General features: G+C 39.7%; 1 protein-coding gene across 1 annotated transcript in view; it reads left to right on the top strand.

Annotated features, from left to right (window-relative positions):
• LOC149710107 (uncharacterized) overlaps window positions 1–16837 on the top strand; it is a 40008-nt gene that overhangs the window by 56 nt on the left and 23115 nt on the right. The window contains exon 2 of the mRNA XM_089860764.1: window positions 5–4548. Coding sequence (XP_089716890.1) covers window positions 5–4548 — 4544 coding nt within the window. The remainder of the gene's footprint in view (window positions 1–4; window positions 4549–16837) is intronic.

The raw sequence follows: 16837 nt of genomic DNA, 5'->3' as shown, positions 1-16837 counted from the left end.
CTAGTCTCGGACTTATACCCGCCGCCACGAATATGGCTGCCTCCGGCGTACCGGCGCCAAAGCCTGTAGAATGTACCGTGGAAGCCGCCGAGAATTTTGCCACATTTCAAGAAGCTTTTGCTGACTACCGGATTGCCACCGGCCTCAACACAAAAACGGATGCCGTTCAGGTTGCAACTCTACGCTCGTTACTGGGAGACGAATGTCGGAAGGTACTCAAAACTATAAATCTCTCAGCCGAATCTCAATCCACTACTGAGGGCATCCTTACCGCCTTAACCAACCACTTTACGTCGAGAAAAAACACGCTTTACCCCAGATTCTTGTTCCGCGCCGCTACGCAACAACCCTCCGAAACAGTGGATCAATTTTACATCAGACTAAGAACTCTAGTCAAGGCCTGCAAGTATCGAAGTACTGAAATGGAAAACGACCTTGTCACCGATCAACTTGTTCTGGGTAGCCGCGATAAACAGACGAGGGCTGAACTCTTTCGAGCAGCCGATCTACCAACATTGACCGAAGCACTGGATGTACTACGTATCAGCGAAAGCGCCAACACCGAATTAAAACATGTCGAAGCGGAAACCACACACGCGTCGTCCGAATCAGACAACATAAATTACGTACATCACCGACCACGGGCACAAAGTTTGCCATATCGACGTCAAGGTCATCAATACAAACGATATCCACCAACGAGAAGCAATTTTCGACATCGATCAAACTCCATCGAGAGTTCTTCTTGTCCGTACTGTGGAACACAGCATTCAAGGGGAAGTTCCTGTCCCGCCTATGGGAAACGTTGCAGCTTTTGCCAACGTCTTCACCATTTTGAATCCGTTTGTCGGACGAAGGTGCGACGATCAGTCAACTTTCTCGAAAACCACCAGCTACGTCAGTCACCTGAAAGCGCATACAACGACCAAGAGCTTCTCCACTACGTACAAGAGCCAGTGTTGTCTGGTCACCATCAACTTGCCACAACGAGCCACGATAATCGAACGGAAGAAAATCGATACGATTCAGAAGAACTGTTTCACATAGAGGAAATATCCCTCGGTTTCAAGAAACCTCGTTCGAACGATGAAGTGCATGCCGTGCAGACACAGGGCACCCGAAGAAAACTCTTCTGCGACCTTCAGATCCACGAGGTGAACCGACAGCCCCAAACGTTACACTGCCAGCTTGATACTGGGGCCACATGCAACGTAATGAATCTGGCAGTCTTTCAAACTATTCAGCGCACTTCATCGGTATTCACCCCGACATCGTCCAAAGGCCTTACACTGTATGACAACTCAGTCATGCACCTTGTTGGAGAAACCACACTAACGTGTTCCGTGGGGGAAAGGAAACAAAACCTGAATTTTAAAATCATCGAAGGGCCTCATAAACCGCCGCTGCTTTCAGCGACAACCTGCGTGGAGCTGGGACTAATTACGGTGAATGAGGTCTGTCACGTAGATGTACAGTCACAAGAGTCATCCATCATGACACAAGCCGCGATGACGGGCAGATCAATAATAAACGAGTACATTGACGTATTCGAAGGTCTGGGTGAATTTCCGGGAGTCTATACGATTGAAACTGATAAATCAGTGCCACCGGTTCAACACTTGCCACGCCGAGTGCCAGTCGCTCTTTTGAATCCCCTCAAGCAAAAATTGGACGAATTGGAAAGCAGAGGAATCGTAGCAAAAGTAACAACACCTACCGACTGGATCAGTAGTCTTGTGATAGTACAAAAGAAGCAGAAGACAAATATTCCTGGGGGACAAGCCAAGAACTCCATAAGAATATGTATAGACCCTAAGGATCTAAATAAAGCCATCAAAAGGGCAAAATATCCAATGCCAGTTTTGGACGACATTTTACCAAGCCTAACAAATGCTAAAGTGTTCTCAGTACTGGACGCCAAAGACGGATTTTATCAGATTCGGTTGTCGGAGGAAAGCTCTTACCTCACCACCTTTTGGACACCGTTTGGACGATTCCGATATCTACGCATGCCGTTTGGAATATCGTCCGCGCCTGAGGAGTTCCAACGGCAAGTGCTGGAACTACTAGAAGGCCTACGAGGCGTATACGACATCCACGACGATATCCTAGTAGTAGGGTGTGGATCATCCATCGAAGATGCAATAACCGATCATCACCGGAATTTGAAAGCTTTACTTGCCCGAGCCAGGGAGCGGAAGTTGAAATTAAATAAAGAAAAAGTGCGCTTAGCACTTACGACTGTCACGTACATGGGCCATCAAATCACTCAGAGTGGAATCAAACCAGACCCCGCAAAAATTCAAGCGATTGTGGAGATGCCGGCACCGAAGGACAAAAAAGCCCTTCAGAGGTTTTTGGGAAGCGTCAATTACGTTAGTCGTTTCCTCCCAGCGATGTCCACTGTCAGTGAACCGCTCAGACAACTGCTAGAGAAGGACACGTTGTTTGCCTGGCAGGGTAGGCAAGAGTCTTCGTTCAAACAACTGAAGAAGATGCTAACGGAAGCACCAATCTTAGCGTATTACAATAACGGAACGGATGTCACGATTCAATGCGATGCTTCGGAATCGGGCCTAGGAGCCGTACTGTTGCAAGAAGGCCGTCCAGTGGCTTATGCCTCCAGAGCTTTGACGTCGAGCGAAACAAACTACGCTCAAATAGAAAAGGAATGTCTCGGAATAGTGTTCGCCTGTGGGCGCTTTGAACATTACATAGGAGGCTGCAATAAAGTAGTAGTTGAAACGGACCACAAGCCTTTGATACCCATATTTACGAAACCACTACGTTTAGCGCCCAAGCGTCTGCAACGGATGCTATTACAACTACAGTCACGAAGCTTACACGTCCAATACAAACCGGGGCCAACGCTTCATATAGCGGATATGCTAAGTCGAAGTTTTCTGCCATACACGGGCCAATCGCAATCTCCAAACATTGACATTTACAACGTGGAAGAAGAAAATTTTCAAGATATTGCCTCTGTAGAGCCAGAACGGTACTTACCGGTAAGCTCCACCACACTGGAAGAGATACGAGCCGCCACGCAGAAAGATGACGTTCTACAGAAGCTCAAACAAGTCATCCTGAAAGGTTGGCCACAGGGGCAAAAGGAACTTCCCGTCGAACTGCGATGTTTTTGGCACACAAGAGACGAGTATACAACTGATCGCGGAATCTTGTACAAAGGGCAAAGACTGATAGTTCCGGAAGCCGTTAGACAAACCATTTTGGAAAGACTCCACTACAGTCACCTGGGCTCAGCGGCGACCATTAGGAAAGCACGAGAAACCGTTTATTGGCCGGGAATCGAGAAGGAGATTGAAAACTATGTAGGCCGATGTAGCCCTTGCCAAACATTCTTAACGAAGCAGTATCGAGAACCACTGAAACCTTTCGAAATTCCAACACTCCCATGGCAAATGGTAGCGCAAGACATATTTACACTTAACGACGTCAACTATCTGGTCACCGTCGACTACTACAGTGGTTTCTGGGAACTCGATGTCCTGAAAAACATGACGGCCGCGACATTAGTCAACAACACCAGAGCTCATTTTGCTAGACACGGCGTCCCGCAGGTGTTGATAACCGATAATGGAACGAACTTCGTCGGAAAAGAATATGCGGATTTCGCCGCAAAATGGGGTTTTATTCACGTAACAACGTCCCCGTACCATAGTAAATCCAATGGGAAAGCAGAGTCAACTGTCAAAATAGTAAAAAACCTTCTTAAGAAGGTCGAATTCGCGAAACAAGATGTCATGTTAGCGATTCTGGTATGGAGAAATACGCCGCAAAAAGACGGATCGACGCCAGCACAGAAGCTTTTTTCACGCCAAGTAAAAACACCAATACCAATGGCTCCAGAAAAACTACAACCAGCCGTCATAAGGAATGTCCCTCAAGTCATAGCGGAAAGACAGAGGAACATGAAGCGTTGGTATGACAAGGGCACACGAGCATTGCCAACGATTACAAAAGGTCAAAGTGTCAAAATGGATCCAAGGAAACGGCATACACCATGGATAACTGCCACCTGCGAAGCTAAAGTTGGATCCAGGTCCTATCTTCTACGAACAGACAAAGGGTCTATTTTTAGACGAAACCGCCAAGACATTCGGATTGCCAAGTCACCTGTTCAGTCGATACAACTAAAAGACCAAACTGAACCGAACCTGAGTCACATAAGGAATCCATACTATGGACTTAGACCAAGAACAGTTTTAAGCAACTACCGACGAGCCACATATCCCAAAAATCCAGTTTCTGTTCCCGAGGTTCGAGCAAATGTTCCTGACTACCGAGCCACTTTCCCCGACGTTCGAGTTAATATTCCTGACAACCAAACCATCGATCCTGACGTTCGAGTTGATGTTCCTGATGACCAAATCACTGACCCCATTGTTCGAATCAATGTATCTGACGATGCCGCCCATCCTCATGGCCAAACCAATTTTCCAGATGACAGTCATGACTGTGCTAGGACGGATATGGACAAGCAGCTGGCAGAGTTGGCCACCGAAACAAGACATTGTCTCCGGGACCGTAATAAAATCAATTTACCCCAAAGGTATCATGGAGGGACGGCAGAATATGAAAGGTGGACTTTTAAGAAAACTAAAATGTAGTGGATTTTTGGTGTTATAAATGTATATTATTGTAATTTGAAGTTTTCTAATCATAATGCAAATGTTACGTTAATTGAAATAATACTATGTTAGTTTTGTTGAAGTAACCCGGCTTTAGTTGAATTTTAATAATTTTTGATTAACCAAATTTAAATGTTTGCTTGTATCAATGTTAGTTATGCAAAGAGTTTTTATTATAAAAAAAGGGAGATGTTGGGTTAGTACCAAAGGTCAATACCTACGGGAGATAAGGATTGATAAGATATAGACCTTTGGTGCTACCGAACATATAAAAAGAGAGTGTAACGCTGCAGGCGGGCAGTCTTGATTTTAGTCACAATAAACATAACATTGGCAACCAACAGAAAGCACGTCAAAAGTTCGAAAAAAAAAGCCACAGCCAAAAGCTTGGGAAAAAATAGATTGAAAACGGACCTTTAGTATTGTGGCTAGTAAAACAACAAAATATAGTAGTTGGTGACTTTTCCCAACATTGTGTTTGTTTTTATGAACCAGAAAACGAAAGTATAAAAATTTTGACAATGTGTATACCCGCATTATTTTGAAAAGAACCAAACGGTTACATTTTTGACTCGAAATCGCCCTAAGGACACTGTCCTCAATTGCTGACATACCTTTTAGAAACACCCTGTACGGTGATTAAAACTCTGGTTGACTATTTTAGAGTGATATGTCAAAAGGCATGACGTTTCGTGTCATCCGTGTTTTATTTCCATCTCTTTCACACAAATCTTTGAAAATGAGAGAGCATATATCTTGTCAGAAGTATTTTCATAACGCCGTGCTCTTAAAAATGCTAGCAGAGTCGTAAAACATTTCAAAAAGTAAACTTCAAAGGTTTGTACGATCAGAGAAAGTTTCAACAAGCGAGACTCTAATTTAAAATGCCAGGGAAATAAATTATTAAAGGTGGAAAAGGAAGTCGCAATGAGTTAGGCAAGAATAAAGTATATCACCTAGAGACGCCTTGAACTTTCTCTGAGATTTACAAATTCAAAGTGAATTTTGTTCTCCAAATCAAAGAAAACTGCTGTGCTATTGATACTAAGTCAATTGCTGAAATAAATTGAGTAACGAGGGACTATTGAAGCAATTATAGAAATGTTTTTAACTTTACGAAAAATCTTATTGATTTAAGGTGAATTCACCTGAAATTTATACGAGAACGTATAATTTATTTCCTGAAAATTCGCTTCTTTGATGTAAAAAAGGGGTAAGTAACCCTCAGTATCGAGACATACAAGGGAGCACTCTCTGGACCCAAAGCGGCTATAGTGCAGGCTCCGAAAAGCGAGATGGAAGGCAACGTTTTACCACAGTGTCTTTCCCATTTAGTTTCATCAGAAGGGGATAATAGAAGAAGGATGACACCATGTATCCTCTTAATGCTTTAGTTATGTAACGTCATTCTTCCCAGGCTCCCCCTTTTAGTTTGCTTTCCTGCTCATCAAACTACAAATTGGCATCGCACCTTAAGGTGAATTCAATAGTTGTTTGGCACTAAATCCCCAGCAATCATCCCACAAACCTCGTCTTGACGTGGGACAAAAATGCACAAGCGCGTCTTGCCAAATATTTAAACTCTAATAGAGTAATGATGAGGGAACTATTTATCGTGTATGTGATTCGGTTTAGTAACCTTGCTCTAAGTGTTCCGATGTTGGGAAGAGTGACGTAACACTTACCCCGCTTTGTGGTACACTTCTCTCGAAGAGAAGTATTATATACTTCTGATTTCATCGAAGAGGCTGATTGCCAGGAAATCATTTGAACAAATTGAAATTAACCAAATATAGAAGTTGTACGGCCACGACAGTTTCTTGAAATTATCGAAAGTCAAATTGTTTTTAGTGACTTAGTGACTTACCCCTTGAAAAGAACCTGTGTGGTAACCATCCACGACGATAAGAAATGAACCATGCATCGAACGACAACTATAGTCCAGTTTTATAGTTTTCTTCGCATTATTTACATTTCGTAAAATTGAAACGGGCCTGCCTTTTGAGTGTGTTTCTCTAAGGGGATATAATTCAACTCATGCTGGTGGTTGGTATGTAATATTCGGAATATGTTGGCGGGAAAGATACACTTGCCTATCTCTCTGGAGTTTTCCCACGCGGGGAAAGGGCGCGCGCGCTTTAAACACGCCAAACCAAAACCGCGGTCCTAAGCTCAGCCTCTGAACACTGTTTTGGACTTTAGAGATTTTCTAGCGGAATTTTACAGGTATAAATTAAGGTTAACACCACGAAAGTCTTATTAGATAAATTGGCCACGGACATTTTGAAAAGCGCGTTGCAAAAGTATGTAAACCTCATTAGGGAAGCCATACCTTTAGCGTCAAGTCTTTAAAAATATATGCATCATAATAATTTGAAGAATTTTCCATAAACCAAGGTTAAAAAAATAAATAAATAGATAAAAATAAAATTAATTGCGATAAGGTCGTTCGTTGCAACAACTTATATTATCAGGAAAATTTCAGTTTATGTACAGGGTGTATCTGATAATTCTGCCCTAAATTAAGGGGGATGTTCTTTGGGAAATCAGTTTTGAGTCGAAAATGTAACTTCTATCTCCACTGTTTTCGAGATAAGATTGTACATAGTATTTTACGGATGGCCCCTTAAATTTAATTAAGAAACTGATTCAAGACATATTGATTTCTAATTTAATTAAGGGGTCATCCCTAAAACACTCCATCAAATCATAACTCGAAAACAGTGTGCCTTGTGGCAAACAAAATGGAGATAGAAGTTACATTTTCGACTCTCAAAATTGATTTCCCCCTTAATTTATGGATGCAGACTTATTAGCAACACCCTGTATATGCCTGAATTTTGGTAATATTTCTGCTTATTATTTGATTACGTAGATTATAATAAATTTTACGCAGAGCAGGGCTCCGAGTCGATAAATTTTCCCGAAGTTCGATTTTGTTCTCTCGCCTGTTTAATAGACGCTTTGCGAAATTAATTAAATCAGGAATTTAAGCCTTATTTGATAGAGAAAACGATATATTTTAAAAGAGGCTACTTTTAATTCCTCTGTAATAAATTATGCATTAGTTGAAAATGTCGAAAACGTTAACTGTAGTTTGTTTAATTAATGTCAGCTGCATGTATGGTATAATGCAATTTCTTTTCTTAGTATACAGGGTGTTTTTGATAAGTCTGCCATAAATTAAGGGGAATGTTCTTTGGGAAAACATTTTTGAGTCGAAAATGTAATTTCTATCTCAATTTTGCATTAAGGGACACAATATACCGCATATTCCATCTATGAGGATACCAAGCAGGCGATACCAGGGATAGATTTAATTTTCTAAGTAGGAATGGAGAACAGATTACTCTGGCCGCGCGTCAAAGTCCCGGACCCCCTTCCACGGGACGGAGGGGATATGAAAGAAGAGGCGGGTCATAGCGACAGAGGTAAAAAGGAATTACGTCACTATTTTTCGCCGTCCCCATCAGCTACGTCATCAGAACGTAGTTTAAGTGAGCGAATAAGATAATTTCAACTTTTCGTTACGTGTTGGAGGGAGGGGCTCAGAGCTATACTGGGCTATGAGTCGGAATGAAGTAAATACTAACCGTTCTCCATTCCGACTTCCAAAATTAAATATATCCCTGGCGATACTTTTTGAAAAGGGGCTATTTAGGTTAAAATTCTGTAGTTTTTTTTTTTTTACTAATTTGCAAGGGGTCTATATCGTGTCTGTTTTGCGTCAAAACTTCAGAGGCCGAAGGAAGCGGAATTGATTAATTTTGAGAGGAAGTCTGAGATAAGCGTTTTCCCGATAAATGCCGAAAAATAAGAGATATTTTAATCTGAAATTCGGTAGCCCCCTTTCTCTCTCCCCTCAACCTTCCCTTTCCATCTATGTTAACTTTGATTTAAATAAGAGCGCAATATTAGTGGGGGGAGGGGGTGTACGGATGGGTGGTCGTTGGTAGCACCCCTGTCGTTATCGTTTCCAAGTAGTAGGAGAATATTCAGTCCGGCATGCTTGCATCTCTTCGCAAATTATTTACTCGAGTCGACGTGTGGGGGCGCTGTTTCACAGTCCCAATCCTTGGGTCCCCTTCGTAATTAATATTCATTAGATATCAGAAATATGTATAAATTATATTTATGTCATAAATTGAACGTAGGCTGTTTCGCAATCATTTTATTTATTTATTTATTTATTTATTTTTTTAGGCATTTGTTTTTAGATAAATTTAACCAACTATCCAATTCGAAAGGATTGGTTTGTTTTTAATGTAATCAGTTACGATGTATTTTTAGCTGCAGAAGAAAAATTGCAATATATACATTGTATCTGGTGAAAGATCTTTGTTTATCATTTTGATAAACAAAGATCTTTGAAGGCGGAGTAATACTCCCTTGTCTTTCTCTCTTAGCTACATAAACAGAAGTGAGATGAGACTAGAAGTGAAGGGCTCTAGCATTGATAGTAGATCCTGGCACTAGTGAACAAATTTGAGGATTTTATGCCGCTTCCCACGCGCCTACACTACTGAGAAAAAAATTGGTCGAGTTCCAAAAACATTTCCTACCCCCTTCCCCTCAACCTAAAGCCGCGGAACACGGACGTGGGTGCTTGAATCTAGTTCGGCCGTCTACCACCGCGAGCGTCTCACGTTTTGGAGGGAAATTTCATAAAACCGCTACTAGAGGGCCAACCGTTGGTGTGTTATCAAGAATATTCACTTTCGCCAAGTGAAGAATTTGGTTAGCTAGTACTTCTGGTCTCATCTCACTTCTGATAGAAATGATCTATTCGCCCGAATTTGCAGCCACGACAATTTTGCAAAGGCGCGGAAAATGTTTTTTTACTAGAGGTCAAATGTAGAGCAAGTTTGTGCAATTTCCAGCCGAGAGAAATCGGAACTAAAGTAGTTAAAGAGTTAGTTTGCTTACGTTTCGAAGAAAGAGAATGCTATGTCCAAAATAAATTGTAAATATTATAATTTTGGGCCGTTAACTTTATATTATACGTTAATTACCTCTCCGTGTGACGTAGTCCAGGAGAGGTTCTGTAACGGCCGTGTCTGTCTGTCTGTGTGTCTGTGTGTCTGTCTGTCTGTCTGTCCGTTGTTACACCCACGTGACCGCGTTCGCAGTTTGCGTATCGGAGCAAACGTGTTCGCCATTTCCGAACTGCTTTCACAGTCTCGGAAATGGCTCCTCTACTTGAGTTCTCACACCACCTGTGTTGAGTTCTTACTGGCTTCTAATCACCACCATCTTGCCTTCTAATCACCACCATCTTCTGGTCTTCGTCCATTCCACTTGGACACCAGTCTGTACATACTGGCTTCTAATCACCACCATCTTCTGTTCTTTGTCAGTCCCACATTGACACCAGTCTGTACCATAGATATATATACGGGTCTAGATACCCTACTGAATCGGGGAAAATACGGAGATGACAGCTAGCAGTCGACGCGATTTTCCCGGGGGAAGATACCTAGTGCGCCATCTATCGCTGAATTTTGAAAGCTAAAAAATTGGATAAATAACTTTTGCCAGCGGGCGTGCTGATGCTTTGCAGTAACAGCTGATATTTAAAGAGATTTAAGCGAATGTTTGTTCAAAGTAAAACTATTTCCTAATCTGAAGGGGAGGTCCTCTTATTCTGTTCGTAAGTAAATCATTTTGTAAATAAGAACAACTGTTAACCATCTTTAATGCCTTATTTCACTAGCATTTCATTAAAAACACTACTTCTTTTACATAAAAACTATTTATTTCACTTAAGAACATAATTACACGTATAAAGGAGATCAGAAATACGTAAAGCTATTTGAAAAGTTAAGCCTAATTTGAATTTCCCGCTCTTTTCATATTCGAATTTCCCGCGCTTTCCATATTCGAATTTTTCGTTTTTTTGTTTCTTGAAACTCTCAATAGATGGCGTTTGGATCTAATTCCCCCCGCCGTAAAGCGTCGACTGCTAGTTCTCACCTCCGCATTTTTTAAAGGGCCTAACAGAGGGGAAGTGTATCTAGACCCGTATATATATCTATGGTCTGTACTTACACTGGCTTCTAACACCACCATCCACTGGTCTTCCGTCTATTCCACATAGACAACAAACTTCTACTCCATTATCATCGTTTGGTTTTAGGATATACGCGGCGATCAGCTAGGGTTACGAGAAACGTCTAGCCTCCCTAAGGTGGGATCGGCCACCAAAGGTTTTCGCAATTGCGCTTTATCCTTACTATTATAATGGAAACGAATCGTATATATACCCCAAAATTTGAAGAAAGCCGGTAAGAGGGGTATCCTTCACTTTAAACGTCAATATTAGCAAAGTTTGAGAAGATAATAAGTATAACTTTATTTTAAACGATTTAACTATTATTAATGTTAATTATTGAAGATTAAAATAATTAAAAATAATTATATTTATTTAAATATTAAAGATAAACCTCTCGTGCAAAGAGAGAGATTATCACTACCTCCTATATCTACCAAGGCCCGTGCATGCGATATATTTCCTTCATTGCCTCCTATATCTATCAAGGCACGTGCATTGTGATATATTTCATTCATTGCCTCCTATATCTATCAAGGCCCGTGCATGCTAGTAGGTTGTCAATTAAACTACCGGTATATTATTGTTGTTGGAAATCGGATATTTAGTCAAATTAAGTGGTTGTAAAGAGCCAGCAGGTTTTTGCCGCTTCTTTTTGTGAGTATTTGATTTTTGTATGTAAAATGGAGGAAGATAATGTTGAGAGTAAGGATGCATTGCGATATATTTTTCAAAACAACAACAAAAATGGGAAGCTCCTCGCAGAAACATAATAATTTCTTTTCTCTGTATATGAAATGAAAATATGGATAATATTGCGCTCCTTTAATGGTATGAATCCTTGCCTGTCTATTAATATTTTACGTAGGAGTAATACGTTTTTAGCGAAGTCTAGAGAGGATAAACATAAGCGAGATTGTTTCGGAAAAAAAATACTGCTTCCACTAATGGGTTTATACTCCTTGTTACTGTAGTATAGAGTAATCATGATAAAAGCTTAAAAAATTACGAGAGGACAGACCTTTTTTATCCTCTTGATTTATTCTTAATAAGAATATAAAATATTTATTTTGTATCAAAAAATATTTTTTGGTGCTAAGATTGCTTTAAAAAAATCCAAACGGTTAGGCATGATGATATTTTTCAAATCTAATGAGATAACGCCCACCTAGTTGAAAATTGCCCTTTTTTATCCGCGGGAGCCATTCTTAATGAGAATTTCGATGCTAGTAGGTTGTCAGTTAAACTACCGGTATATTATTGTTGTTGGAAATTGGATATTAAGTCAAATTAAGTGGTTGTAAAGAGCCAGCAAGTTTTTGCCACTTCTTTTTGTGAGTATTTGATTTTTGTATGTAAAATGGAGGAAGATAATGTTGAGAGTAAGGATGAAATGCGGAAGGGCAAAGCGCGGGAAAGGATGAGGGCAAAAAGGTCGACGTTTTCATTGGATACTTTAGTTTATATAATCTTCTCGACACGGAGAGGTAATATTTTGGTTTTCCCAACTTGTCTCAAATGACTTCTTCAATTTACTGCTCTATGGCTCTATGAAACTTCGAGCTATGCTTTAAAAACCCTCTCTTAGTACTCTAGAGCTGTAAACGGGAAATGCAATTAGAGCTAGTCTTACAGTTTACTAAATCCACGTATTCTTTGGGGGAACGAAAACTCTTCTTATAAACATAATACTAATATCTATGATCCTTTCATCCGAAATCTCCAAATTGGCTCGAGCCAGCAATGGGATCAAGAAGGCTATATATTTGGTATATAAGTCCAAACTCCATTCGTGATTTGATGGGTAACGCCGTCAAAGGCTGATTAACATATTCTTCAATAACCCCCAAGAATCCATATAGACAGGCTCTGTTACTATTCAATTTGAAGGGACGTCTGAGCATTGTATTAGACTTGAGATTGCCTAGATTGGATTTTGGCCTATTTCACCGATTTTGTGGACTAATATCGAAATATTCGATATGATCTAAAGCCTCCCTGATCTCCCCGGGACGCCTACAGTGTCTAATATTAATTACAGCCGGAACTAATTACTCAATTCTATTATATTATTCAATTATATAATAATAATCAATTGGTTTATATTATGCCAAATGAATGACCGCGTTTATTTATTTATTTATTTGTTTTTGAAATGACTGCGTTCTATTTATTATTATTATTATTATTGTCTGCTTGATATTGGGGACGGTATGTGGATGCAAAGACATTAAAATGGGCTTCAACGTTGCCAGTCCACCAAATTTAGTGCGTATTTTTTGAAGTTGTATCTAACGTCTTTGTAATCCCATTACGAATGTTCTGTCTTTAGACAATAAGGTGGTCAAACACCAGAATCTATTTTAACACCGACTTTTTAAAACGGTATATTAGTATCGCCATAAGTTTATAAGATATGTTCGTCCATAAGTATGACACATTGACACTACATATACTTCGTAATGCTTGAAATTTACAGCTCGAGCTAGTTCGAGAACGATAAGTGAGAATTAACTACACTCGGTTTTGCAGTCCATCTCCTTATTTAGTCTGTACTAAGGCTTTGACAGCGCCTCACCAGGCGTCGCTTTACGAGAATCTATGACATACGTCACTTCATGACAAGCTCCAGTTTGTAACCAGTGACAAACTTATGCCCAACATATCTTATAAACTTATGGTATCTCTATTATGAATTAATTATTTTGAGAATTAATTGGCTCCGAAATGACGAAGTTTTACCTGAGACTGCCTACAATCAAGAGTCAAAATTTAGTATTTTTAATTATAAGAAATAATTCCTATTTTGCAGAATGATTTTGATAAAAATTAGGAATTCATACAGCTAAAAGGAATCATAGTGCACCCCATATCCTCTATGTTAATTTATATTTGAAACCTGCTCGTCACATGTCACAATTCTAACGCGAGTACGTGACATCCTTCATACAGTGATCTCATTAGCCGTGGTGTATATGCTAGATCAGGCTCAACGATGTTAGTTAAACGTGACACCTATACAGTGACGTCAATTCGTCATACATAATTATAGTCTATAACTCCTCCCACAATATTCAAACAGACTATTTAAGAAAATTGACTACTATACTAGCTTTATGAATTCCTGGTAAAAATTACTAAAATCAAACATGAAAATGAAGTTCATTTTGACTGAAGACAGAGTATCGCGGTCCGTGGGGATAATATTTTGAAATGTTCATTGATTTGTTTAGTTTGCTACAAGCTTACCCAATTTTGGAATAAATTTTACGCGAATCCACACTGTGAATTGCATAAGTTATTAAGGGAACCTGTTTGAAAATGAAATGGAATTTATATTGGATATTTTCAACCCCGACAGAGTAGAACTATACGACTTCCGAATGAAGTCGAACCGGATATTGTCAATATTAAACAGAACCCCCGATTCCAGGTACGCAGACGTGTATGAGGAAGGAACGAAGGTATACAGGGTGTTTCTTGTGAGTCTGCATACCATAAATTAACTTGGATGTTCTTTGGGAAATCGATTTTGAGTCGAAAATGTAACTTCTATCTCCATTTTGTTTATCACAAGGGACACTGTTTCAAATCGAGTTATGATTTGATTGGGTGTTTTAGGGATGACCCCTTAATTAATTAAATTAGAAATCATTGTCTAAATCAGTTTCTTAAATAAATTTAAGGGGTCATCCGTAAAATACTCTGGATGCAATCTTAACTTGAAAACAGTGTCCCTTGTGACAAACAAAATGGAGATAGAAGTTACATTTTCGACTCAAAATTAATTTCCCAAAAAACATCCCCCTTCCCTTAATTTATGGTATGCAGACTTATCAGAAACACCCTGTATATTAATCCCAAATTCCCAGTATTACCTATTAATATATTTACCCTGGAGTATATATAGTTTACCACTCAATAAACATTTGAATATTTAATAACCCCAAATTATTTCCAGCCCTTCAATCGCACGCTGGGGTTTTCCCTACAAAACTATCGAGGGATCGAACAGTGTATGGTATTATTTAATTCGTTTTATTATAAATATGCGACTTTGGTTGGGGGGAAAGTCTTACGTTTTAAAAATTTAATAGTATACCGAATCAGGGATAGATTTAATTTTAGAAGTAGGAATGGAGAACAGTTAGAATTTACTTCAGTCCGACTCATAGCCCCTCCCTCCAACACGTAACGAAAAGTTTAAATTATCTTATTGGCTCACTTAAATTACGTTTTGATGACGTTGCTGATGGGGACGGCGAAAAATATGTAATTCCTTTTTACCTCTGTCGCTATGACTCCCCCTCTTCTTTCATACCCCCCTCGTCCCGTGGAAGGGGGTCCGGGACTATGACGCGCGCCCGGATTACTCTGTTCTCCATTCCTACTTCTAAAATTAAATCTATCCCTGACCGAATTTAAATTTTATTGATTTGAGGGTGGTGAAAAATATTATAATGATAAATGGCCTACCCCTTTTGTAAATCATTGATTCCATTTCTGACGTTCGACAAACTGAGATTTCAATTTGAATATAAATCGCTATAGGTATTTTTAGGTTCCATTCTGAAAGTTTTGGCAGTTTCTGCTAAAAAATGAAAACTCTCTCAGTCATATTTTGCTGCACTGTCCAAGGAACTTAATTCATATTTTTTTAAAATAAATCAATGCGAAATTAACAAATGCCCCATGCAGAAATGGAATATTAAAATAAGTACACGTGAACTACATTTCAATTAAAAATATTATCAAACGCGGTGTTTTTCTGTATTAGCGCATCATAAGTTCATAAGATATGTTCACCATAAGTTTGTCACTGGTTATAAACTGGAGCTTGTCATGAAGTGAGTGACGTAGGTCATAGATTCGAGGTAAAACGATGATTGCCTGGTGAGGCGCTGCTGTCAAAGGCTTAGTAATGCAGACTAAATAGGACCTAGATGGAAGTCCTGCAATATTAACCACCGAGTGTAGGACTTCAATTCTCGCTTGTCGTTCTCGAACTAGCTCGAGCTGTAAGTCTCTATAGCGTTACGAAGTAGTGTTATACTTATGGAACATATCTTATGAACTTAATAGGATTAAAAAAAACCACCATTCTACATGACGTTCTGCCATATTTTGGGGGGGGGGGGTAATTTTCCCGCGTAATTAAATGATAATATTACTTTAGGCTTAATGTGTTTTTACCATATTGTAAAGTAAATTGTGAGTGGCGGCAAGTTAACGTTATAGAATGACACTGTCTCTATCTTCTTTCTTTACTCATTCTTGGAATATTTTTTTTTTGCCCCGAGTACGTCAAAGTGGCATATTTCTTTCGTAGTCGGGCTGTGTTGGCATCAAGTCCCGCTTGGAACGCTCTAGTTGATCCAGCCCTTACTGTGTGGGTCTCCGACCGCCAAAATGCTGAGGTTGAACGAAAAATATATCCCGACGCTTTTTCTTCTTTGACATTTTTTTGCTTTCTTTGCCTAGTGCGCACTCTTTCGGAGATACTTGCTAGTAAGGCAGCCAAGGCTATGTATATAGACGCCAAAATGATAGAGCGAGGGGTACATCACTTCGGTTTCTTTACCAGGGTATTGTGGGACCAAAGCTAATGTGCACGCTACCCTCCGGTGGCGCCCTTTCATTTGAATAACGTCATTTCTCTACGTAATCGTATAGTCAGACGCCAGTGGTAGAATTGTCGTCTGCTTCCATACGATGCGTCAGAAAGTTGCGCACTAGCACATTGACACCCAGATTTTTGTTCGGCTGTAGTTATAACGTTACACCAAACTAACCTTGCTTGATCTTCCTTGGTTTTGTAATGGTCATTGCAGGTGAAGATTTGTAAAAGTGCATGTTTTGCCTCTCGAAATATTGGCGCCATTTTTTTCATGTACGAATTACACTCGCGGGCCCCTTTGATCTCATTGCATCGCACTCTAAAGTCGCTATTAGTAAAGTAGATTACAGGAAGTGATTTTTATTTACCTTTCGACTCAAACAATACAGTTGGGAATTCTATCATAACCCAATAATGTTCTCCATAAGAATTTATTTGGCGTATAGGAGCCTATCCATGCGAGACAAATAATAAGACTGTAGCGACATCTACGTTTAATGGTAGGCCTATAAGTATTGG

Source organism: Phalangium opilio, unplaced genomic scaffold (genome assembly GCF_054372755.1).
Source record: "Phalangium opilio isolate 3A_F unplaced genomic scaffold, DU_Popi_V2 ptg000011l_1, whole genome shotgun sequence".
In the NCBI taxonomy this organism is placed as follows: Eukaryota; Metazoa; Arthropoda; class Arachnida; order Opiliones; family Phalangiidae; genus Phalangium; species Phalangium opilio.
The sequence above is the reverse complement of the archived record's forward strand: the minus strand, read 5'-3'. Positions and strand labels throughout refer to the sequence as shown.